The 18,507-nt window shown below is 39.7% G+C and overlaps 1 protein-coding gene across 1 annotated transcript; it reads right to left on the reverse strand.

Annotated features, from left to right (window-relative positions):
- Positions 1 to 73: 73 nt before the first annotated feature.
- On the reverse strand, positions 74 to 18,356 carry ABCG5 (ATP binding cassette subfamily G member 5). The gene is made up of 13 exons (XM_033054292.2): positions 18,235 to 18,356; positions 17,419 to 17,540; positions 16,844 to 16,980; positions 16,532 to 16,630; positions 15,454 to 15,586; positions 13,976 to 14,115; positions 12,615 to 12,744; positions 9,915 to 10,128; positions 9,467 to 9,672; positions 8,528 to 8,666; positions 4,407 to 4,592; positions 2,807 to 2,919; positions 74 to 1,722 (listed from the first exon to the last, which is right to left on the reverse strand). The coding sequence occupies exons 1-13, from the start codon at positions 18,354 to 18,356 to the stop codon at positions 1,526 to 1,528; spliced, it is 1,938 nt and encodes a 645-aa protein (XP_032910183.1). The 3' UTR covers positions 74 to 1,525.
- Between the last annotated feature and the right edge of the window lie 151 nt (positions 18,357 to 18,507).

Raw genomic sequence — 18,507 nt, forward strand, 5'->3', positions numbered from 1 at the left:
TCCGAGGTGTGCTTCTTCTCTGTCACAGAATCATACAGTTTAATATAGGAGTTATGTCTTGCAATGTCTAATGTCATGCAGAGTTTAGAAGATGGATGTTTCTGTCATATATTCAAATGCTAGGAAGTCAGTCTAATTAATTTGACAGATACTTGGTTAGTGCTGAGAATATTACTGATTCACATTCAGCCTAAACTAGGGATGGGTTTTTGTCCATGCACACCTCACCAGTGTGAGATGTACTGAGTGTATGTCTGAACAGTCACTTGGCAAACCAGATCAACCCTACATGCTCATAAAAATGGGAAACAGAGACTAATCTGACATCTTCCCAGCTATTTACAGCTACTTGTTCTTTTTAATATATTCATTCACCAGATGTTTTTCTGATAACAACATTTATATCTCAGAATATTTTACATAAAGATATTAGAAAAATACACTTAAGTGGAAATACTGTATTACCTTGAGGATTGGATTTAAAATTCCTTGTTATGAACTGCCTCATCTCAAAACTATCATATAAAACTAGTTATATAATTATAGAATTTCAAGATAAAAATATGCTTACCTCCTTGGAGAAATCTATCTCTCTGCAAAAACTAATTTCTTCACAGAACAAGAAAATAAGATACAAAATTTAGGAATTTTATGTCTGTTATGTTTTCAGTTTTAAAAGGCTCATGAGAATAATTTCCAAAGATGAAAATGGCATTGCTTCTGACGAACAACTTTTATACTTTCTCCCTAGTTAAACTGACATTTTATTAAATAAAACCAAAACATTATTAAACAAACATATTTTTCCTTGTAATTCATGAACTGCTTCCAAAACAAGATTAGAACTTGACAGTGAAAAGAAAGAATTGCTATAAATAACATGTCTTGACTGATTTACCATCATTTACAAGGCAAAAACAAGTTGGATAACTTTGATACTGCTTCAAGGTCCTGTACTCATCAGTTGTATAGTGTAAGATTAAAGTGATTTCTTGAGTCTGTCTTTACATATATTTGGTTTGTTTCCTTTCTACAGATTCCTCAAATAGTATCAAAACAGGGCATAAGACTGAAAACACTATTCTAGAAATGAGATTTACTAGCAGTTGGACCCCTCTGCTTATTAGTAGTGGTTAAAAACAGAATAGTGGGAAAATAGTTAGAGCATGATTGCTACGTTGTTAAAAATTGTCAGCACTAGCTGACTAAATTAAATCAGAAGGGCCTTTAAAACATGAAATACTGTTGATTATGGTTGATCTGGAAATCAGCCAGAGGAGAGGGGTGGAGAATACCAATACAGGACTCATTCACACTCTTAAGAGAACATTGGTTTTCGAGATGAAAACAAACATGAGAAGATGAATGTGATTTCAATGAGTAGATGAATGTGAGAAGATGAGAGATTTCTATGAGAAGATGAATGTGATTTCACTTACATTCTAGCTAAAATCCAACTATATAAGCCTTCGACCATAATGTAGATACAAGTACAGTATTAGAGACAGTTGGAATTCTTACTTTTTCATTGTCTGTCCATAATTCTCTCTCTTAATTTGAAGCTTAGAGTTGCAATAATGGCAAGTACTGGTATAAAAGCATACAATACAAGGAAATCTACTGTGAACCAGGACAATGCCCCGGGATAGTTTTGTTCAATGAACCGGATGCCTTGGGAGAAAACACATGCAGGATTATTTGCAGTGGAACTGTTGGCTCCACCTGTCAAAAGAAACAAACAATTTCTTTAGCAGGTAAATCAGTATAACACAGGCTCCAGTCTCTAGCTCATGCCACTGCCTGACCTCATTCCCATGAAGAACCATACCCACAGCAGTATTTCTCATCACTGTGGAATAAAATCAGTGATGTTTCTTGGTTAATCCATAATCTACTTTTTCAAGGGAAGAACAAAGGGTCACTAGGAGCTCTCTGTTTTGTTCATGCTAAACAAAGACTTATGGCTTTTCAGACACATTGTCTGGAGTGGCATCAAGAAGCAAGTTTCCCCATGTGGTAGACTTGGAGTATCCATACGTGTTGAGGGTTCCAAAATGCAAGAAATAGTGACTGTCTGAAGGGCACATTAAAAATGAGGTGCTCATTGGTACTAATAGAGTCATGGATTCATTTTCTAACAGTTGTTGATCTTGTAAAAAAGAGGTGCAGGAAAGAATGGGTAAAAAATATGCAGCCTTGGAGAGGAGCACAGACACCTGGCAACAACACCCCAAATATCTTAGGATAGATCCAAAGCTGTATGTTTTACCTCACTAACGTGTATTAGCTACTAACCTTGCCACCCGGATTGATTCTATTGTTTTGAAGGTTATCTTGCTTACAACCAGCAAAGCACAGCCTAACAGACCCAAGCTGCTCAATAGATAACATGAAAACACATCTGAACTGAAGCCTCTCTAGTATCAGAAGAGATACCTGGTCAGTTGTTTGTTACCTCTCAATACATCTTAGATTGTGCAATTCTCTTGATTCTCTATTTGTGTAACATTGCTCAAAAAAAAAATTCCAGCCTGTAATAAACTTAACTTCCAAAATTCCTCCAAAGAGGGGATAAGAGAACAGGTGAAAAAGAGAAAGATGGAAGATCTTGAAAAATGAGAAATGGTTGGAACAAAACAATCAAATTCTGCTCTAGCTTGCTGATTATAGTCTTTACTAATTAGTAAGTTATTTTTAGCAACTCAAAAGTTACCTTTATTTTATCAGGATACGTGTACATAGAAGGAAAATAAGCATCAACATCTCATTCACATTATTTATAATGGACTTTTTTTTGAACACTTACCACATGTGAAGTTTAAGCCATAAAATTCATTGACTACAAGGACTTCGCTGCTGTATTTTTGAAATGTAAGAAAACTGAGTAGTTTGAAAGGTGTTGGCATTTCTCCAATGGTCCTTAAAGAAATAGAGAAGTTACACTGACTTTTGCTACATACTAAGAGCCCCCAAATTAAAACAAGCTCTCGTTTGTAACCTGTGACAGAAACAGTTCTTGTCTCTACCTGGAGAGTTTTTTTCAAACATAAAGTCCAGTTTTAGGGTTAAGTGATGAGACAACCATGAAGGCTGTCCCTGACTTTGGTACAGTGTCACAACATTCAGCCCTGACTTGTTTATGGACAGTCACAAAGAATTCTATGGTTGTTTGCTGTTCACGTGGCAGTGATAAACTGAAAATGACAAGACCCAATATAAACCTTACTTGCCAAAATGTGTTGCTTTCAAAGTAAGAAACCACCACCCCTCCCTCCATCTTCAAAACCAAGTAAGACAGAATAGCAATTCATTGCCACAATAATAACAAAGCAAAAATGAAGCAAAAATAATGAGAAGAAACATTCAACAAGACTGGGCAATTTCAGCATCTAAAACACTTCAAGACTTACAATTCAACAACAACAAAATTAACAGGAAAAAATCTAGCAATCTAAGTTTCAATGCTATTTTTAATTTTTTAAATACACATCTTCCTGAAACTAGGCAGGACCAAATAATTAGACCTGAACCTAGCTTTATATGGTAAGTATAAGCTGAGATCTACTTTAAAGAGACAAAGCATCACCAATTTTGTGAAGATTCAGATGGTTTTCTTGAGAACAACACCATCTCTTGTTAGGCTCACTTATTTTCATTGGGAGGGTCTCAGGTAGTCCTATCCTACTTAGCATATTAGGAAAACTGCTTTTAACAATTACACATTTATTCTGGTATGTCCCTCAAAAAAACCCAGTGATTTCAGTATTGACAAATACAAGAGGAAAACTGTTCAAACTTCACACAATTAAAACCCAAAACCATTTATCTGCGCAGTAATAGAGCAAGCGGATCACAGTTTTCCCACATATATACTACACTACTTAATAATTTTTACAGATTTCAGTCTGTATGGGTAGAGAGAGTGACTGAAAAGTTTACTGGCTAAACTGGATAATAATACTATTAAGATAGTTGAGAGCAACTTCTTTTTTAAACCAGCATTACCAGTGTTTAGTGTCTAATAAGTTCCAGTAGTAATTAGAAGATGTAGGAAGAGGGATTTTTGGTAGGCTCCTTTAATGAGGACAGCATTTCACAACATCATGTCAGTATCAGTAAAAGAATTAATTGTTAATTGTTCAGTTTTATCTTCAATGTATTTGCAAAAACTGGGGGGAATCCTCAATATCTTTGCTGATATCTAAAGATATTAAGTGTCTGTTTCCTGCTTAGTACAAGGCCCGAAAAGATTAGGTAGTTCTGCCTCTGAAGGAGCACAGCTGCTCTTGCTTTTCCACTGCCACCTGTGCATGACTGGATTTCTGCAATACCAACTGTCCTAGAAACTCCTCCACAGTTGGATCATTTTAACAACACCACTGTAACAAAGTAAGATTTTTTCCTACCTTACTAGTCCCGTTCCCACTATCACACCAGCAGAATTAAGTAGCACCACACCACTTTGGACTATATTTGGGTCTTGAACCACGCCAAGTATAACAAGTGTTAGTAGTTCACCAATCATGTGAGATGCTAGGACAACAGCAAAGAAAATTCCAAATCTGGCAGCATCAGGATACAATCCTGTAGTCCTGTACAAAGATGAGTAAAACAACAGTTAAAAAGCAACATTTGGGTAGTAAACTTGGAAAGTAGATTTACTTTTGTTTGTATTTGTTTTTTTGCAGTTATAGCTCATTAAGTGTTTATGCCTTGATCCCTAGTATATTGTTTGGAATCTTAACACAAAGGATATCCATTTACTATCGTGATACAAGTGTAGATACATGAGGTTTTCTCCATCTAGATTGAAGTGGGTTATGCAAAGATGTAATTCTTGCAGAATCCCAGGTTGTTTCAAGACCATTACCACAGCTTTTCAATTCCTTAAACTAACCTGCTGCTTCCTGGAGAGTCTTTGCACTGAGAGTCATTCATATAAGTCACATATTTAAAGAACATCTTTATGCAGGTACAGTAATTTCACGATTATAAGCCGCACCATTTTGACTATAATTTTGGTCCGAACCCAAAGTGCGGCTTATAATCAGGTGCGGCTTATATATGGACAAAGAATGAAAAGTTGCTGTTTTAGTTTGGAGGACAGGTGTCTGCTGAGAAAGGCAGGAGTTTCTCTTTGAAATGGAGAATGCAAACCCCCTCTCTCCAAATTATTATAATTTTGAAATCAAGGGGCTTTCAGGCAAAAACATGGGAATTAGGAATAACAGTTCTTTACTAGGGAAATTAAAATAGAAATACAGTACTACAAAGCACAAACCCCAAACCCTGACACAGTCAGAGTACAACCTGACACCATCAGGCAGGGTGTTGGCAGCAGTCCCATTAAATGGTGATTGCAGTCCCCTTGCAGTGACAGATGTGGCTCAGTTGGCGCAGTGTTCCTGCAGAAGGTGCAGTTTCCCTCTGGAGGTCCAGTGGTGATGTGCAGAAATCCAGTTTTCCACTGGAGGCCAGTGGAGAAAGGGGCTCCCTTAGTGTCCCAAAGCCTCTGTTTTTATCTTGGTAAGAAATGTTGGGCTCTTCCCCCTGGCTGGAGCAACTTCCAATGGGATGCAGTAATTTTATCAGTCACGCAGTGGGACTCAATGGCCTTGAGCAGAAAATGACTGGCTGGAGGAAGGATGGGGTGTGAAAAGATAAAGAACAATGCCCTGCCTGGTTTCAATGGATGGCCCATTAGCACATTATCTGCCGCTGAGATAAGGATCACTGTCCCCACCCTCAACAGATGATGATAGAACAGATACCTTTGATCACACTCTGTATTGTAACATGCGGCTTATAATCAGGTGCAGCTTATATATGGACAAAAACCAAAAAGTTGCTGAAACCCAGAAGTGCGGCTTATAATCAGTGCGGCTTATAATCGTGAAATTACTGTATTTAACAGGTGTGATTTTGCACTTCTGATAATGTGCAAGCAAACATAAGTATGGATATACTCAATTAAATGGAAAAATAATTTAATTCACCACTCATATAATTCATACCAGTGTAATTTCCCCCATACTCCTGAATTCTTCAATGCAACATGCTGGCCTCAGTTTTCCCCTAGCTAACTCAAGGGACAGAGTCCTCTTAATCTGTACTCAAGATTAGAAAGTTAAGAAAAGTCAGTAATTGCTTGACAAACTTAATTCAGCCTTATAATGCATGTGACAGATGATAAAACCTTTAATTACATGGTGACACATTACTCTTTTTCCAAAGTACCTCATACCAAAATTGCCTCACACTAGGTGCCCAATGAATGCTTTGCTTAGCTAACAAGCAGCAATTCAACATTTAATTTTCTTTTATTTGTTGTTCAGTGCAAGACCACATGTCTTTTTTTATAATCCATCTTGTTTGAATATGATCTTAAAACAGAAGTATCAGTTTTATGACAGGCTTTCCTGTAGCATTGTTCATAACACCAGAATAATTTATAAATAGATGGATGAACATTGACTCTTCCAGTATTAAATATTCAGCAAGCTAGCAAGTATTTAACAACTTTTAAGTACAGATTGGTGCAGAAGAAACAGCTTTCCAAAGTCCTAGCAGAAAACTATCACCTCTGAGCCACTCTAATACTTTACACAGAGATATGGAGACACAAACTAGTAAATCTGGGGTATGAACAGAACAGAAGAAAGCCTTAAAAAAAAGGGGGAAAAACAAACAAACAAACAAGCAAACAGCCCAAAGAGAGAGTATTACAGTGGTAGAATAACAACATGATGTGAACTGTCAGAAGATTTCCCAGAGGTATCTTCAGCTAGGAAAATCTGCATAGACAGGATATTTACTTGATTGCAAAGAGGCTCTCTTTGAGCTTGGCCAGACCTGCCTTGTGTCTGATCAGGTCAGAGTTTGGGTCTGCCTGACCCAATGTCTGACCCCACAAACACAAACTCAATGAGAAATGGCTTGTAAGAACACATGCCAGAGGTTGTTAAAGCCTCTCAAAACATTAGTCCATCCAGGAAAGCTCAGTTCTGCATAACAACTGCCAAAATCTCATCCAGAAACTGCTTGCCATGAGAGGTCTAAGAGCATTGTGAAATCACTTTGACATATTCCCAGTGGCTTCCAAACAACCGCAATATTGGAAAGATAATATCTGTAAATATTATCCATTAACTGGAGACTCACTATTTATTGTTGATTGTGTCTGAGCCAACCAAAGCACAAGGGCAAAGTCTCTGCCCATGTGGATTCCCTGTTTGTTAAGGAGTTGAGCGTGTCACTGAGCCTGGAAAGCTGCTTTCCAAATGGCTGCTTTCTCAGCACCAATCACAAACAGAAGGTCAGCACAGCACTTAGTGGGAGGAAGAGTAATTTGTGAAAAAAAGGCTTCTCAAGTAGCCCTGCCTGAAGCAGGCAGCACTGACAGCTTGCAGAAATAAAAGCCCAAGTAGCTAAGGGGACAAAGGTGGCAACTTTTTGTATCAACACCAAACTACATAAAATCCTGCGCATGCATGAAAGTCCTCACACCTGGAAGAGCAGAAATCTTCCTCTCAGGGATCTTCTCTTTTCACTGAGATTTCAAATGGAAAGAATTAAGTAAATGCTAGGCACTGCCCCTCACTGCCTACTATAGACCAGAGGGAAGAAGAGAATAGTCATCCTTTTTTCCTGAGTTTTTCCTGATAGCAGAAAAATGTTACTACAAAATTCCCTGTGCAGAAATTCTGATTCAGAAGTCCAAGAAATTTTGTGTAGTTCTACTTTATCCATTTTCCATCCATCTTACTGGAAAGTAAGAGCACAAACATGAACAGCTACAGCAGAATGACTCCTGCACTTTAGCTCTTTTATGAGGGTGTATCCACTTACCATTTTTAAACAGCTCATCAGAGAACATGCATCCATGACACAAACCAAGCCTGCTCATCACTTGTACACACTTTACTACAGATTGCCAACTGACTGCAACTGTCCCAGGAAAACTAAAATTAACTTTGGTGCACTAGACATCTCTCAACATTAGAAAAGAAACAGATCGAAGGACAGAAATTTGTGCTTTTCTCTGAAGGGTGTAAGAAATGGATCCAGATTTTATCACTTTCAAATGCTGTAGTAAAACCCAACATCCCAGGAAATAAAAGTTTTGTTACTGTCATGTATCTACAGGTGACTTCTTCACTTTGGTTTTTTTTTGGTTTTTTTTTTTTTTTTTTTTTTTTTTTGTTTTTCTATTTTTTTAAATTTCCTGTCTTTCTAAATGCAATGTAAAATGATACTTCATGCTTTCAATATGAGGATGATAAGTGTCCCAGCTCCATTAAAACTTTCCAAGTTACCTAGAGAACTGGCAATTTACTTACTGGGGAAGTGTTTTCAGCTCTGCCTGAAAGCGAAGGGCTAAATTTGTGTCATCTTTCCTGATGCTTTCCGTGTAATCATTTTGAGAGACAACAGCAGGAAGCCATGCCAGGAGGCCTTTTGCTGACATCTTAACTGACACTGGTAACAAAAACAAAATGACAATCCAACAGATGGTCCCAATGCTTACCAGTATATGAAGGCGCTGAAAATGGCCACGCTGATGACACTGAAGGGCAGGAAATGGACTATATAAGCTACAAGCATTTGCCACTTCTTATACAAGCCATCTTTACTTTCTTGGTCACTGATAGCACGTAGAGGTGGGACTGCATTAAATATATAAGAAATAAAGTAAATTACCATTAAACCCAGACAGAAGGACTTGCTGTTAGCAGAAATGATCTGAAGCACAGAGACAATTTTGAGAATATATCACAAACATTCTGCCCAAACCACTCTGATCACTTTTTCCCCCACCATAAACGCAAAGTGTGCTCCATGCAGATTGCAAACATTGGTAAGCTTAATGAAAGAGGCCTAACTGATCAGCATGCAGGACAGCCTTCTCTTTTTGCATATGCAAATTAAAGACGAGAAAACCTCTGTCACTGGCTAGTTTATTGAGGTGCTCTGTTTTCAAGGTGATGAGAGCAGTGTATGCTCCCTACATGAGAAAAACAGTTTTTAGGGTTGTAAATGGAAACTACTGTTGCTTTCACCTGTAAGAGAAAAATCCTTTAAAAAATGTAATCATCACATAATACTAATATATCCAATAATGCTTAATTGCTGTCAAAGCTGTTCTGTATTTCCATTCTTTCCATGCGTCTGAGCTCATTTAGATATTAATTAGACTTTGTCTTGCCTATAAAATGGTACACACAGGCAAATCTCTTGCACAGTTTAGAAAAAAGCCTTCATAGACAGGTCAGCTTCAAAAAAGCAAGACAGGGATCAGGACATATTCCCTTAAATTCCATTGAATGTTGTGCTTCTGTTTAAACTCTGACATCATGTACAACAGTGAAGATCCTTTAAATTACTATCTTCAAAACATACTTTTTCTTATTTAAGACAGAGCGGCAGCAGCACCTGCTGCTGCACGTAAGACAGGACAGAAACTCACACAGGGCCACAGCATTGAGCATCCCTGTGTAGGGGGGGGCACTCACGCACTGGTAGACAAGCCCCACGCGGTCCTGCACGGCTCCCTGGGCCAGGTCACTCCTTAGTCTAAGCAGGAAAAAGGCTATAAACAAGCCAAATAACAGATTCTGGAGGAGACGCATGATGATGCCTATCTTATCTCTGGAGAGGTTTCTTGTTGCTCTGCTGATAATGGAACAAAACAACAACAAAAGGCTTAGTTAGCTACAACTGAACACAGGTTGGTAGGGTACTAAGCTTTGAACAAATCTTAGACACATAGTGTCCACAAAGAGCTAATATATTAAAAAGACAAGAGACAGCGGGAGATCAAATAACCAAGGAGCTGCATCTATACATGGAGGGGAAACTGAAAGATTAGTAGAGAAGATAACTGATTTAAAAAGGTGGTGGGGGGGAACTCTTACCATAAAAGAATCAATATTTGGTAAAAGCCACTGGGCAAGTCTTTGTTTTTGAATGGTATTGGTGGCAGTTCCTTCATACACTTTGTATTTTCAATGGCTGCCAGTACTTTGCTAAAGATCTCCGAGTTTCTATAGGATGATACAAATTCCTGAACCCTACTGTAGGTTTCAAGTTCATGTTCCTTGCTTCGGGTGTCCACAGATGTCAGATCCACTGTAAAATGACAAAGTTTTTACTTTATATACACTTTACTTTCCCTTCATATCTTTTTTCCCCTTGCAACTAACTTCTTGTCTCCATTCTAAAATGTGCAAAGATGAAAAGGTCAATTGAAAGCATTCAAGGATTCTTTGTCCCTTCTGTTAGACGCAGCACGAATGAATTAACTGTGCAGCCACAAGAAATCTAAGTTTTGTGACCTCTGTAGGATCCTGCAGTTCAGGTCCTTGATCTGGAGATGCAAGGCCTGAGCACAGCGCTGGTCAGACCTTTAGCATTCTCCCTGCACAACAAAGAGCTTTACAGAGCAAGACAAAGCACTAGAGGACGAACATTTATGAAGAGATTACTTATCTGGTCATGTATTTCTCAGGTTTTCAGGCAAAGGCTCAGACACAGCTCCCCTTTGTCCTCTGCCCACTCCTCTATAACTATGGAGCTTTATTTTTTGGTTAGTGTGAACTCACAATGTAGAGACACTGCTCTTCTCTACTTGAGCTATTAATGCATTGTTGCACTGGGTTTCACCTACCTCCTCTGCAGACATACTTCTGTTTTAATGTGAAGTCAGATGATGTTCAGCTGGCCAGATTCCCCTGGCAGGCTCAGCCCAAGCAGAAGGAAGCACTACTGACTGCCATGGAACTCAGGAACGGTAACTTCTTCACAGAATTAATGTTCCTTTCTAATAAGTCCATCTAAACATACTCCCGGCACCAGCAATTCTTTCGCTGGCAGATGGGAAATTTGTGTGTTCCTTTTCTACAAGTCATAGAGATTCAGTAATAGTGCTAAAATGCCTTAGAAATTTCCCTTTTCCCTAACAGTAATGAATTAGCCAAGGTTTTGAAAACTGGATTGCTTTTCTCAGCAATATTTGTTCTTACCCAATTTTATATTACTCTTCTACATCTGGTAAGATGACTTCATCAGTTATTTATTGCTAAGGTTTCTCTCATCCTTAGATTTCAGCTTTGCAATGTTTTGTTCAACTTCAAAATACAAATTCAACAAAAGGAGACCTTGTCCAAGATTCTTAATTTGTCCTCAAGACCAGAATTAGGCTTATGAATAGTTCCCTGGTGTTCTAAAAGCTGGAATTCAGCAGAATTGTCTTTAATGGTAAACATATCCAAAAAGAAACCTTCACTTTCACAAACATGAACATCCCAAATGCAGAAACACTTCTTAAAATTTAGCCAGTGTGACTTGCTGGAAGTCACACAGGAAATAAATGGCAACCAGATGTGCTTTAAAAGAATTGTAACACTGACTACTAACAAGACCAACTAGCTAAATGCCTACCATGCATTAGTACTTTTTATAAACATGTGACAGTTCAACAATATAATCCACACTCAATACACGGGATCTATTTTCCTCTGCTGCTGGTGTAAATGATATCAGAATCTGTCCCTTCATTCACATCAAATCACACAAAAAAATATAAACTACCAATTTTCAAAAGACTAAATATTCTAATGATTCTTTGCTCTAATCTGTATTTTTTCCCTTTCTTGTCACATTCAAAGGTTGACATTTGAAGAATGCAGTACTCTCTTTACCAAGCTTTTTTAAAAGTGGGTCTAAATCTCAAATCATCTATGCTTTTCAAGACTATTCAAATTCATGAAGGCAAAATTATCCTCACTGTCATACCAGTATTTTCAGCTTTATCCCATTCCAGCTTCATGTCAACAACCATCCTCTCTTCTCACTGAGTTTAGAATGCCATGCAGACAATAGGAAAACAGTGCCTGCTCTGAATGCAGATTTTTGGATTGGTCAAATTCCCTGGTTAGTGCTCAGCTAGTATTGCCAGAGATTAACCTAACATGTTGGACTTTATAAATAGAGTTACATACAAACACATCCACATTCTCTTCAAACCCGTGCCTGTAGGGATCAGAGATGTGGATATGGTGCAGCAAAATCAAGCCTCATTTCCAAAGCCTCCTGCTGACCCTTTTGGGTTTTTTAACCTGAATTGGTAGAACAATACTCTCCAGCCTATGCCAACAGCTTGCTATCATCATCTCCTGAAGCATCCATTCTGTTCCAGTAGTTCACCTTGGTATTAGCAACTCCCCAGACTTTCAGAAACCTCAAACTCAGATTTCCTGGAAATTGATTCCTCAAGTCATCCCATATTTATTCTACATCCTTCCCTCCATGTAAAAACTCTTTTCAGTTGCTTGGCATCACAGTCTGGCACATCCAGTGCACAGCCATAGGGAAATCCCAGCAGAAATCCATAGGTTTCATGAAGCTGAGATTCTTTTTTTATTGGTAGTTTACTCCTTTACTACAAATATGGCTCTTTTCTAGAGTCATTAGGAATGACATAGGGCCATCCCTCTCTCTGAGCTGAAAATAATTAAAAAGTTGGAGCAGAATTCAAACACATTTCTATCTCTGGAAAAACTTTAACTTGGGCAAGAAAACAAATTGTTTTACTGAAACAAATTAGACAAACTTACCGTAGAAGTCAAAAGGATTTGATTGTTCAGGACAAGAATAGCTACAGTCACTAAAAAATGTGATCATTTCCATAGGGCTCCCACAGAAAACCATCTCTCCAAAGCTCATTATGGCTATTTTATCAAATAACTGTAGGGGGAAAATTAATATATTAGCAGTATGTACTAAGAGTCACAGAACATGCTGACTTGGAAAGAATCTAACAGGATCACTGAGTCCAACCCCTGGCCCTGCATAAGACACTCCAAGAATCACACCATGTACCTGAGAGCTTTGTTCAAAAGCTTCTTAAACTCTGTCAGACTTGGTGTTGTGGACTTTTCCCTGCGGAGTCTGTTCCCAACCAGCCTCGGTGTGAAAAATCTTTTTCTAATATCCAGCTTAAATCTCCCCTGTCACACTTCAGGCTATTCCCTCAGGTCCTGTCATTGGGCACCACAGCAATCAGACCAGGAGTGCATTCATTCTTAAGTACAGATACTGTCTTGGTAATATAAATGCTTTGATGGGAAAAATAGTTTTGACATATTCAAACTTCCTTACTATACTTCTCCCAAAAGAAGTTTGTCCTTTCTGTCACTCCTCTCACTGGTGGTTATGCAAAATGACACATCTATAAGCTCCAGTGGTTCTCAAAACTGTCAATGACAACAGCATACAGAGGTAATCCACAAAAAGAGATGTGGCTTTCTGACTTCACTTCTAATGCACCTTCACTGACTGACTGACCTCCTGCTTAATAGCCCCAGTCTGTAAAACCCCCTAAATTGTTGGCAAGATTATCCTGAAGTGCTTAAGGACTCTAACAGCACTGCTCTTCAGGGCAACATTTGCCAGGACAGGGTTCCCACCAGCTATGATTAATCCACGTACTCAAGACACCAGGGCTGCTTTCAACCCAGAAAAGCACTGTTGCTCCCCTCTGGATCCACATCCATTTACACTCCATTCAGCCAGCCAGGGAGGAGGAGTTTTGCATTCATGTGGTGGATAAAAGCAAAGTGAGAAACATTAATGGGAAGGGAGAAATGCTCTTTCCAGCACAAACCCTGCAATGCCAGACCACATGACTAAGGTGTACCCACATGCCTTGTCATGGCTGCTCCCAGTGGTTTTGGTTTGGGTAGTTGCATAACACAAGTGTTAGGCACACAGTCAAAGTCCATACTATTTTCACGGGGCAATGTGTGTCCCAAAGTGGCTGGTACAAGGCCAGAAGTGCAAAATTCAAGAGAAGCCTCTAATTATGCAAAGGAAAGGAAAAGAGGCAGCTATACTGGATCTTGTACTTCCATCCTGAAAACAACCTTAATACTAAAAAATCTGGTGGAAAAGCCAATAGTGAGTAGATATCCTCTACCTTGAAAAGCTCTGAGCGAGGCTGATGGATTGTAAGAATCACAATCCTGTCTCTGTGTGCAAGCTCTGAGAGAAGCAAGACAAGCTGGTTTGCAGTCAGGCAGTCCAGCCCAGTTGTAGGTTCATCAAGTAGCATGACCTCTGTCAAATGACAAGGAATAGCTTTAAAATTCAAGTAGATAAGGAGCAAATTGCATAGCTTCGGCCCTGAAAACTAATTTGGCAAATAATATGAAATGACTTTACAAGTGAAGTTCCACACATAAAACAGAGTATGCACGCATATTGCCATGGCATAATCTTTCAGTTTTAGTTAGTTTCAGTGGTTCAGTTTCAATGCATAAGGACATTAAAAACTACTTCAGAGTATAATACTTCTTTTTCTAAATTCATGTGAAATCTGAAAATTACCAAAATAGTTTTGATGCATACATCTGCTTCTAAAAACAATAATGATAAATTTCAGCATGTACCTAATTGTAAATATAAAAGACAAAATTAGCTAGGAGTTATATATTCTGAATTAAATTTATATATACACACAGGATTTGTTATGATCAAAACAAGAATTGTTAAAATACAGCAGATGCAATTCCATAGACTGAAGCAGACGTTACTGCCTTTTCTTCACTATTTTATTGCATATGAAAGGGGAAAAACTTATAATCAAATTCATTAGGTTTATAAAAATTAGACATAGCACAGAAGAGGGCAGTCCAACCTTGATCAGGGTACGAGGGGAGGAGAGTTTTCACTACAGGTTTATCTACACAGAATTACTATAGTGTTTATGACAGAGTTTAATGAGGTTCTGAGCAGAAACTACACCCCAGGAGTCACCAGCAGCAGGGATGTGCCTCACTGTGCTATTTAAGCTCCTGACTAATATGCAGTCGTAGCACACCCACATGGTTACAAGGACCCCAGCATCCAATAAATATGTGCTGTACATTCCCTCCGTGAGATTCTGGCATTTTCAAGAAGGTCTCTCAAAACTGACAGGATCTTTCCCATGGGTAATCCTTCCATAGTTATTCAGCTTTGATTTCCTTTCATTGGAATTTTTTTGGCTCTGGAACACATATGGCACTCACACAACACAGATCAAGGGCAGCTACTCCACTACAAGGCTCAGTGCTTACACATGTATGGCTCTAACGTACTCAAAAATTATAAATTAATGGGCCACAACCAACATTTGGGAAGAGTGAACCCAGAAAGATTTAAAATTGATAAATCCAAGTCTAAACCTATGTTCAGTCCCTAAGATTTTTAATTTTTCTGCTTTCCAAGATCAACTAACAGGTCAATGGTAGACATCAGTTATTGCTTATTCATTTCTGTCATCACCAGACTGGCTTCTGCTGAATTAAAGAATGCAAATGCTTTTGTATATAAAGTGTTTTATGGAGGCCTGTGGTAGGAGCATGAAGTGACACAGCCTTGTTTAATTTTGAAAATCCATGCAGTGGTACTTACTGGGATCTTGTAAAAGCTGGGCTGCAACTGATACCCGACGTCTCTCACCCCCAGAAATTCCTGCGACATTCCGGCTTCCAATTATTTTGTCAGCAATGTGGCTGAGACTCAGCTCAGCCATAACTGCATCTACCTGAAAAATAATTACAATTTCAAACACAGTCCAACTCAGATACCTGCGTGCAGTGGTAAAAAACAGTGGAAGAAATGTCATAATTTTAAGTTAAAGCTTTACCAGTATCCTGCTTGCATCCATTCTAGTTGGACAGTACCTGGCCTAATTACTATTTGATTATTTTTAATACATTATTTAAATCATTATTTTTTAAATTTTATTTCAATGTATTCTGAAATTAGTAAATGTAGCTTCACTTGATGCTAAGAGGTGAAGAGTTCAGAGGTGGGACTAGAAGTTAAGGTATGAGCATAATGTGCTGCTCTGGCTTCCAAAATCAGGGAGCAGGAAGGCACATCAATTCTGGGAAAGTATAAAGTACTGAGTGGAAGACTGGGGAAGAGAGAAGACAGAAAGCAAGACCCTCTAGTCAGGAATATCCAACTTTACCTTCAATAGAATTCAAAAAGAGCCCTTTAAATAAATCTGAAACACATCGATTTTATCAAGAAAGTGGCTTGTAGGGGGGCTTGGCAGACCAGTGCTTTTTTGAGCTGCTGTGGTTAGTGAGACACATCCTACAGGAGACAGAGTGGTGCCAAAATCAGTTGTGCTGTCCATGAGACTTGCCAGCACGCATGGCCCCAAATACCCAGAGAACTGAGGTTCCCCTCTGGCCTCAGACCAGCATCTCCTGCAGTACTCACTGCTTCAGCTTTGGGTGGGAGGGTTTTGTCCAGCATAATCGTGATGCCCTGGGGCACCAGCACAAGCCCTTGAAGATGTGGGACCACTAGAGCGCTTGTGTCCTACTCCTCAGCAGGGGGATCTATCCCCATGTGCAGAATGAGGATTACAAAACCTCATAAATATCAAACACAGCCATGGATGGAAAGTGCTGCTGCTGCAAGCATTACATGACATCCTGTATGACCTTCTGGTGGAAGACTGTATAATACTGACCTTCTTTTTGATGGAGCTGTTGGAGCAATTCTTAAGAGTTAGTAAAGCTGTGTAGGTCAAAGACTCCTGTATGGTGAGAAAGCTTAACAAAGTGTCATTCTGAAAAAAAAGTGAAGAGGAAGAAGCAGTTAGTCATCTAATAATTAAAATTTTGTTCATCTTCATGCAAGCTTGATCACTCATACAGCTTATGAACTGATTTGTCCCAAATTTACTAGTAAAATCACATTCCCATGACACAACTCCATTACACTAGCAACCGTTTTACAAAAAAGGAAGCACAGTACACAAAAAATAAATGTAGAAATCAACCTGTGGCACATAAGAGAAGCAATCTCTGAACTGCTCCCTCTTCAGCCGACGTCCATTCAGATACACTTCACCAAAGAAGTTGTCTTTATGTCCCAGTCTTCCTGATATTGCATCCAGAAGTGTTGTTTTCCCAGACCCTTTCAAACAAAAAAATTAATCATGTGCTGAGATGAACTTTATGATTCCAAGAGTGGTAGCCTGACTTGGATGGACACATATGAAAAGTACAAAGCTGGATTTTTTTTATCAATCACTTTAAAATAACATGCAGCTAATTAAGGGAAAGTAAATGGGAAAACTGGAATGTAAATTAGCATTTAATTCATAAAAAATTCATACTTTGCAGTGAAACATTTGAGTTTTGAAGCAATCTTGTCTGTTATTGAAGTTATAATTGTTAGTTAGATGACAGAAGACTGAGCTCTGAAAACCAAGCACCAGTTTTACAAAGCAGAAGTTAAAATCAGCCACAATTTCATTATTTAAAACACAGACCTCAGTCACATTCTTGTTGCTGTGGAAGTCACCAGTATTAACTGTGATCTTATTTCTTTTAAAGCACTGGAACAACTTACCAGAATTTCCTAAAATCCCCATAATCTGGCCACTTTCAATGTGAAATGAAACATCCTTAAGTATTTGCCGCGTCCATTTTTTAGAATATAAAGAAAAGTTCCACCATGGGCCAACACGCTCTCTTGGAAAACAAACAATTAGAGACAGAATAGATAAGAATTTTGCATAAAGCAAGTGAATGGTTCATAGCTACTAGCATGTGGGATGGGAGCTGCAAGGATTTTAAAAAAAGGAAAAATAAAAGTATTTTCCCCCTTACCCTTTCCCCTCCTAAGGCTTCAACTTTAGCATTACCTGGAAAATAAAACTTTTCAGAATGATTGCTGAGAGGTTTTCAGATTACAACCAAATGGGGCAAACGTGAACTGTGGCTCTATTTGCTGCTGATGTTTGCCAACCATTAATTCACCTGTCCCTTTCCTCAGGGCCTCGTGTTATCCTTCTGGCAGGGAGAAAGGCAGTGGGAAAGGGCACAGCGTTTGCAAACCTCCTCTAAAAGCACGTCCTTCTGAGAAGCACATGCGGAGAGATTCAGGAGGACTCTGCCCTGAGGCGGAGGGCCCAGCGCCATGAGGGGACTCGGCACCATGAGGGGAGTCTGGCACCATGAGCGGGGTCTGGCACCATGGGGGGGGGTCTGGCACCATGAGGGGGGTGTCTGGCACCATGAGGGGGCCCGGCACCATAAGGGGGTCTGGCACCATGGCTCCTGCTGTGCCAGGCTGCGGCCGAGCACGGAGACCAGAGCACAGAGCCCACCCCCGCTGCCGCAGCCCCGGGAGCACAGACCCCGCACACCGCCCTCCCAGCCCTACCTGACGGTGTAGGAGACGCCCTGCACGCTGATGCTGTCGGGGAGCCGCCCCACAGCCTTCCCCTCGCCTACGTGCCCGATGCTGCCGTTCTTCTCCAGCGTGGGAGACCCTCTGCCCGACATCCTCGCGTGCCGGGGCTCCGCAGCCTCCCCACGTCCCTCAGGCTGCCGGGCGGGTACCTGGCACTGCCGCTGCCGCCGCCACCATTCCTGCCTGGCACCGCGCAGGGGCCGCTCCCGATGTCCCGGGTCAGATCAGGTCGATGCCCTCGGC

Source organism: Catharus ustulatus, chromosome 3 (assembly GCF_009819885.2).
Source record: "Catharus ustulatus isolate bCatUst1 chromosome 3, bCatUst1.pri.v2, whole genome shotgun sequence".
NCBI lineage: Eukaryota > Metazoa > Chordata > Aves > Passeriformes > Turdidae > Catharus > Catharus ustulatus.

Coding starts and splice junctions, on each gene's coding strand:
- ABCG5 (XM_033054292.2), bottom strand. CDS start 18,356: ATGTCGGGCAGAGGGTCTCCCACGCTGGAGAAGAACGGCAGCATCGGG. Junction 17,541..18,234: donor GGCGTCTCCTACACCGTCAG/GTAGGGCTGGGA, acceptor TTGTTTTCCAAG/AGAGCGTGTTGGCCCATGGT. Junction 9,673..9,914: donor CAAATATTGATTCTTTTATG/GTAAGAGTTCCC, acceptor TTCCATTATCAG/CAGAGCAACAAGAAACCTCT.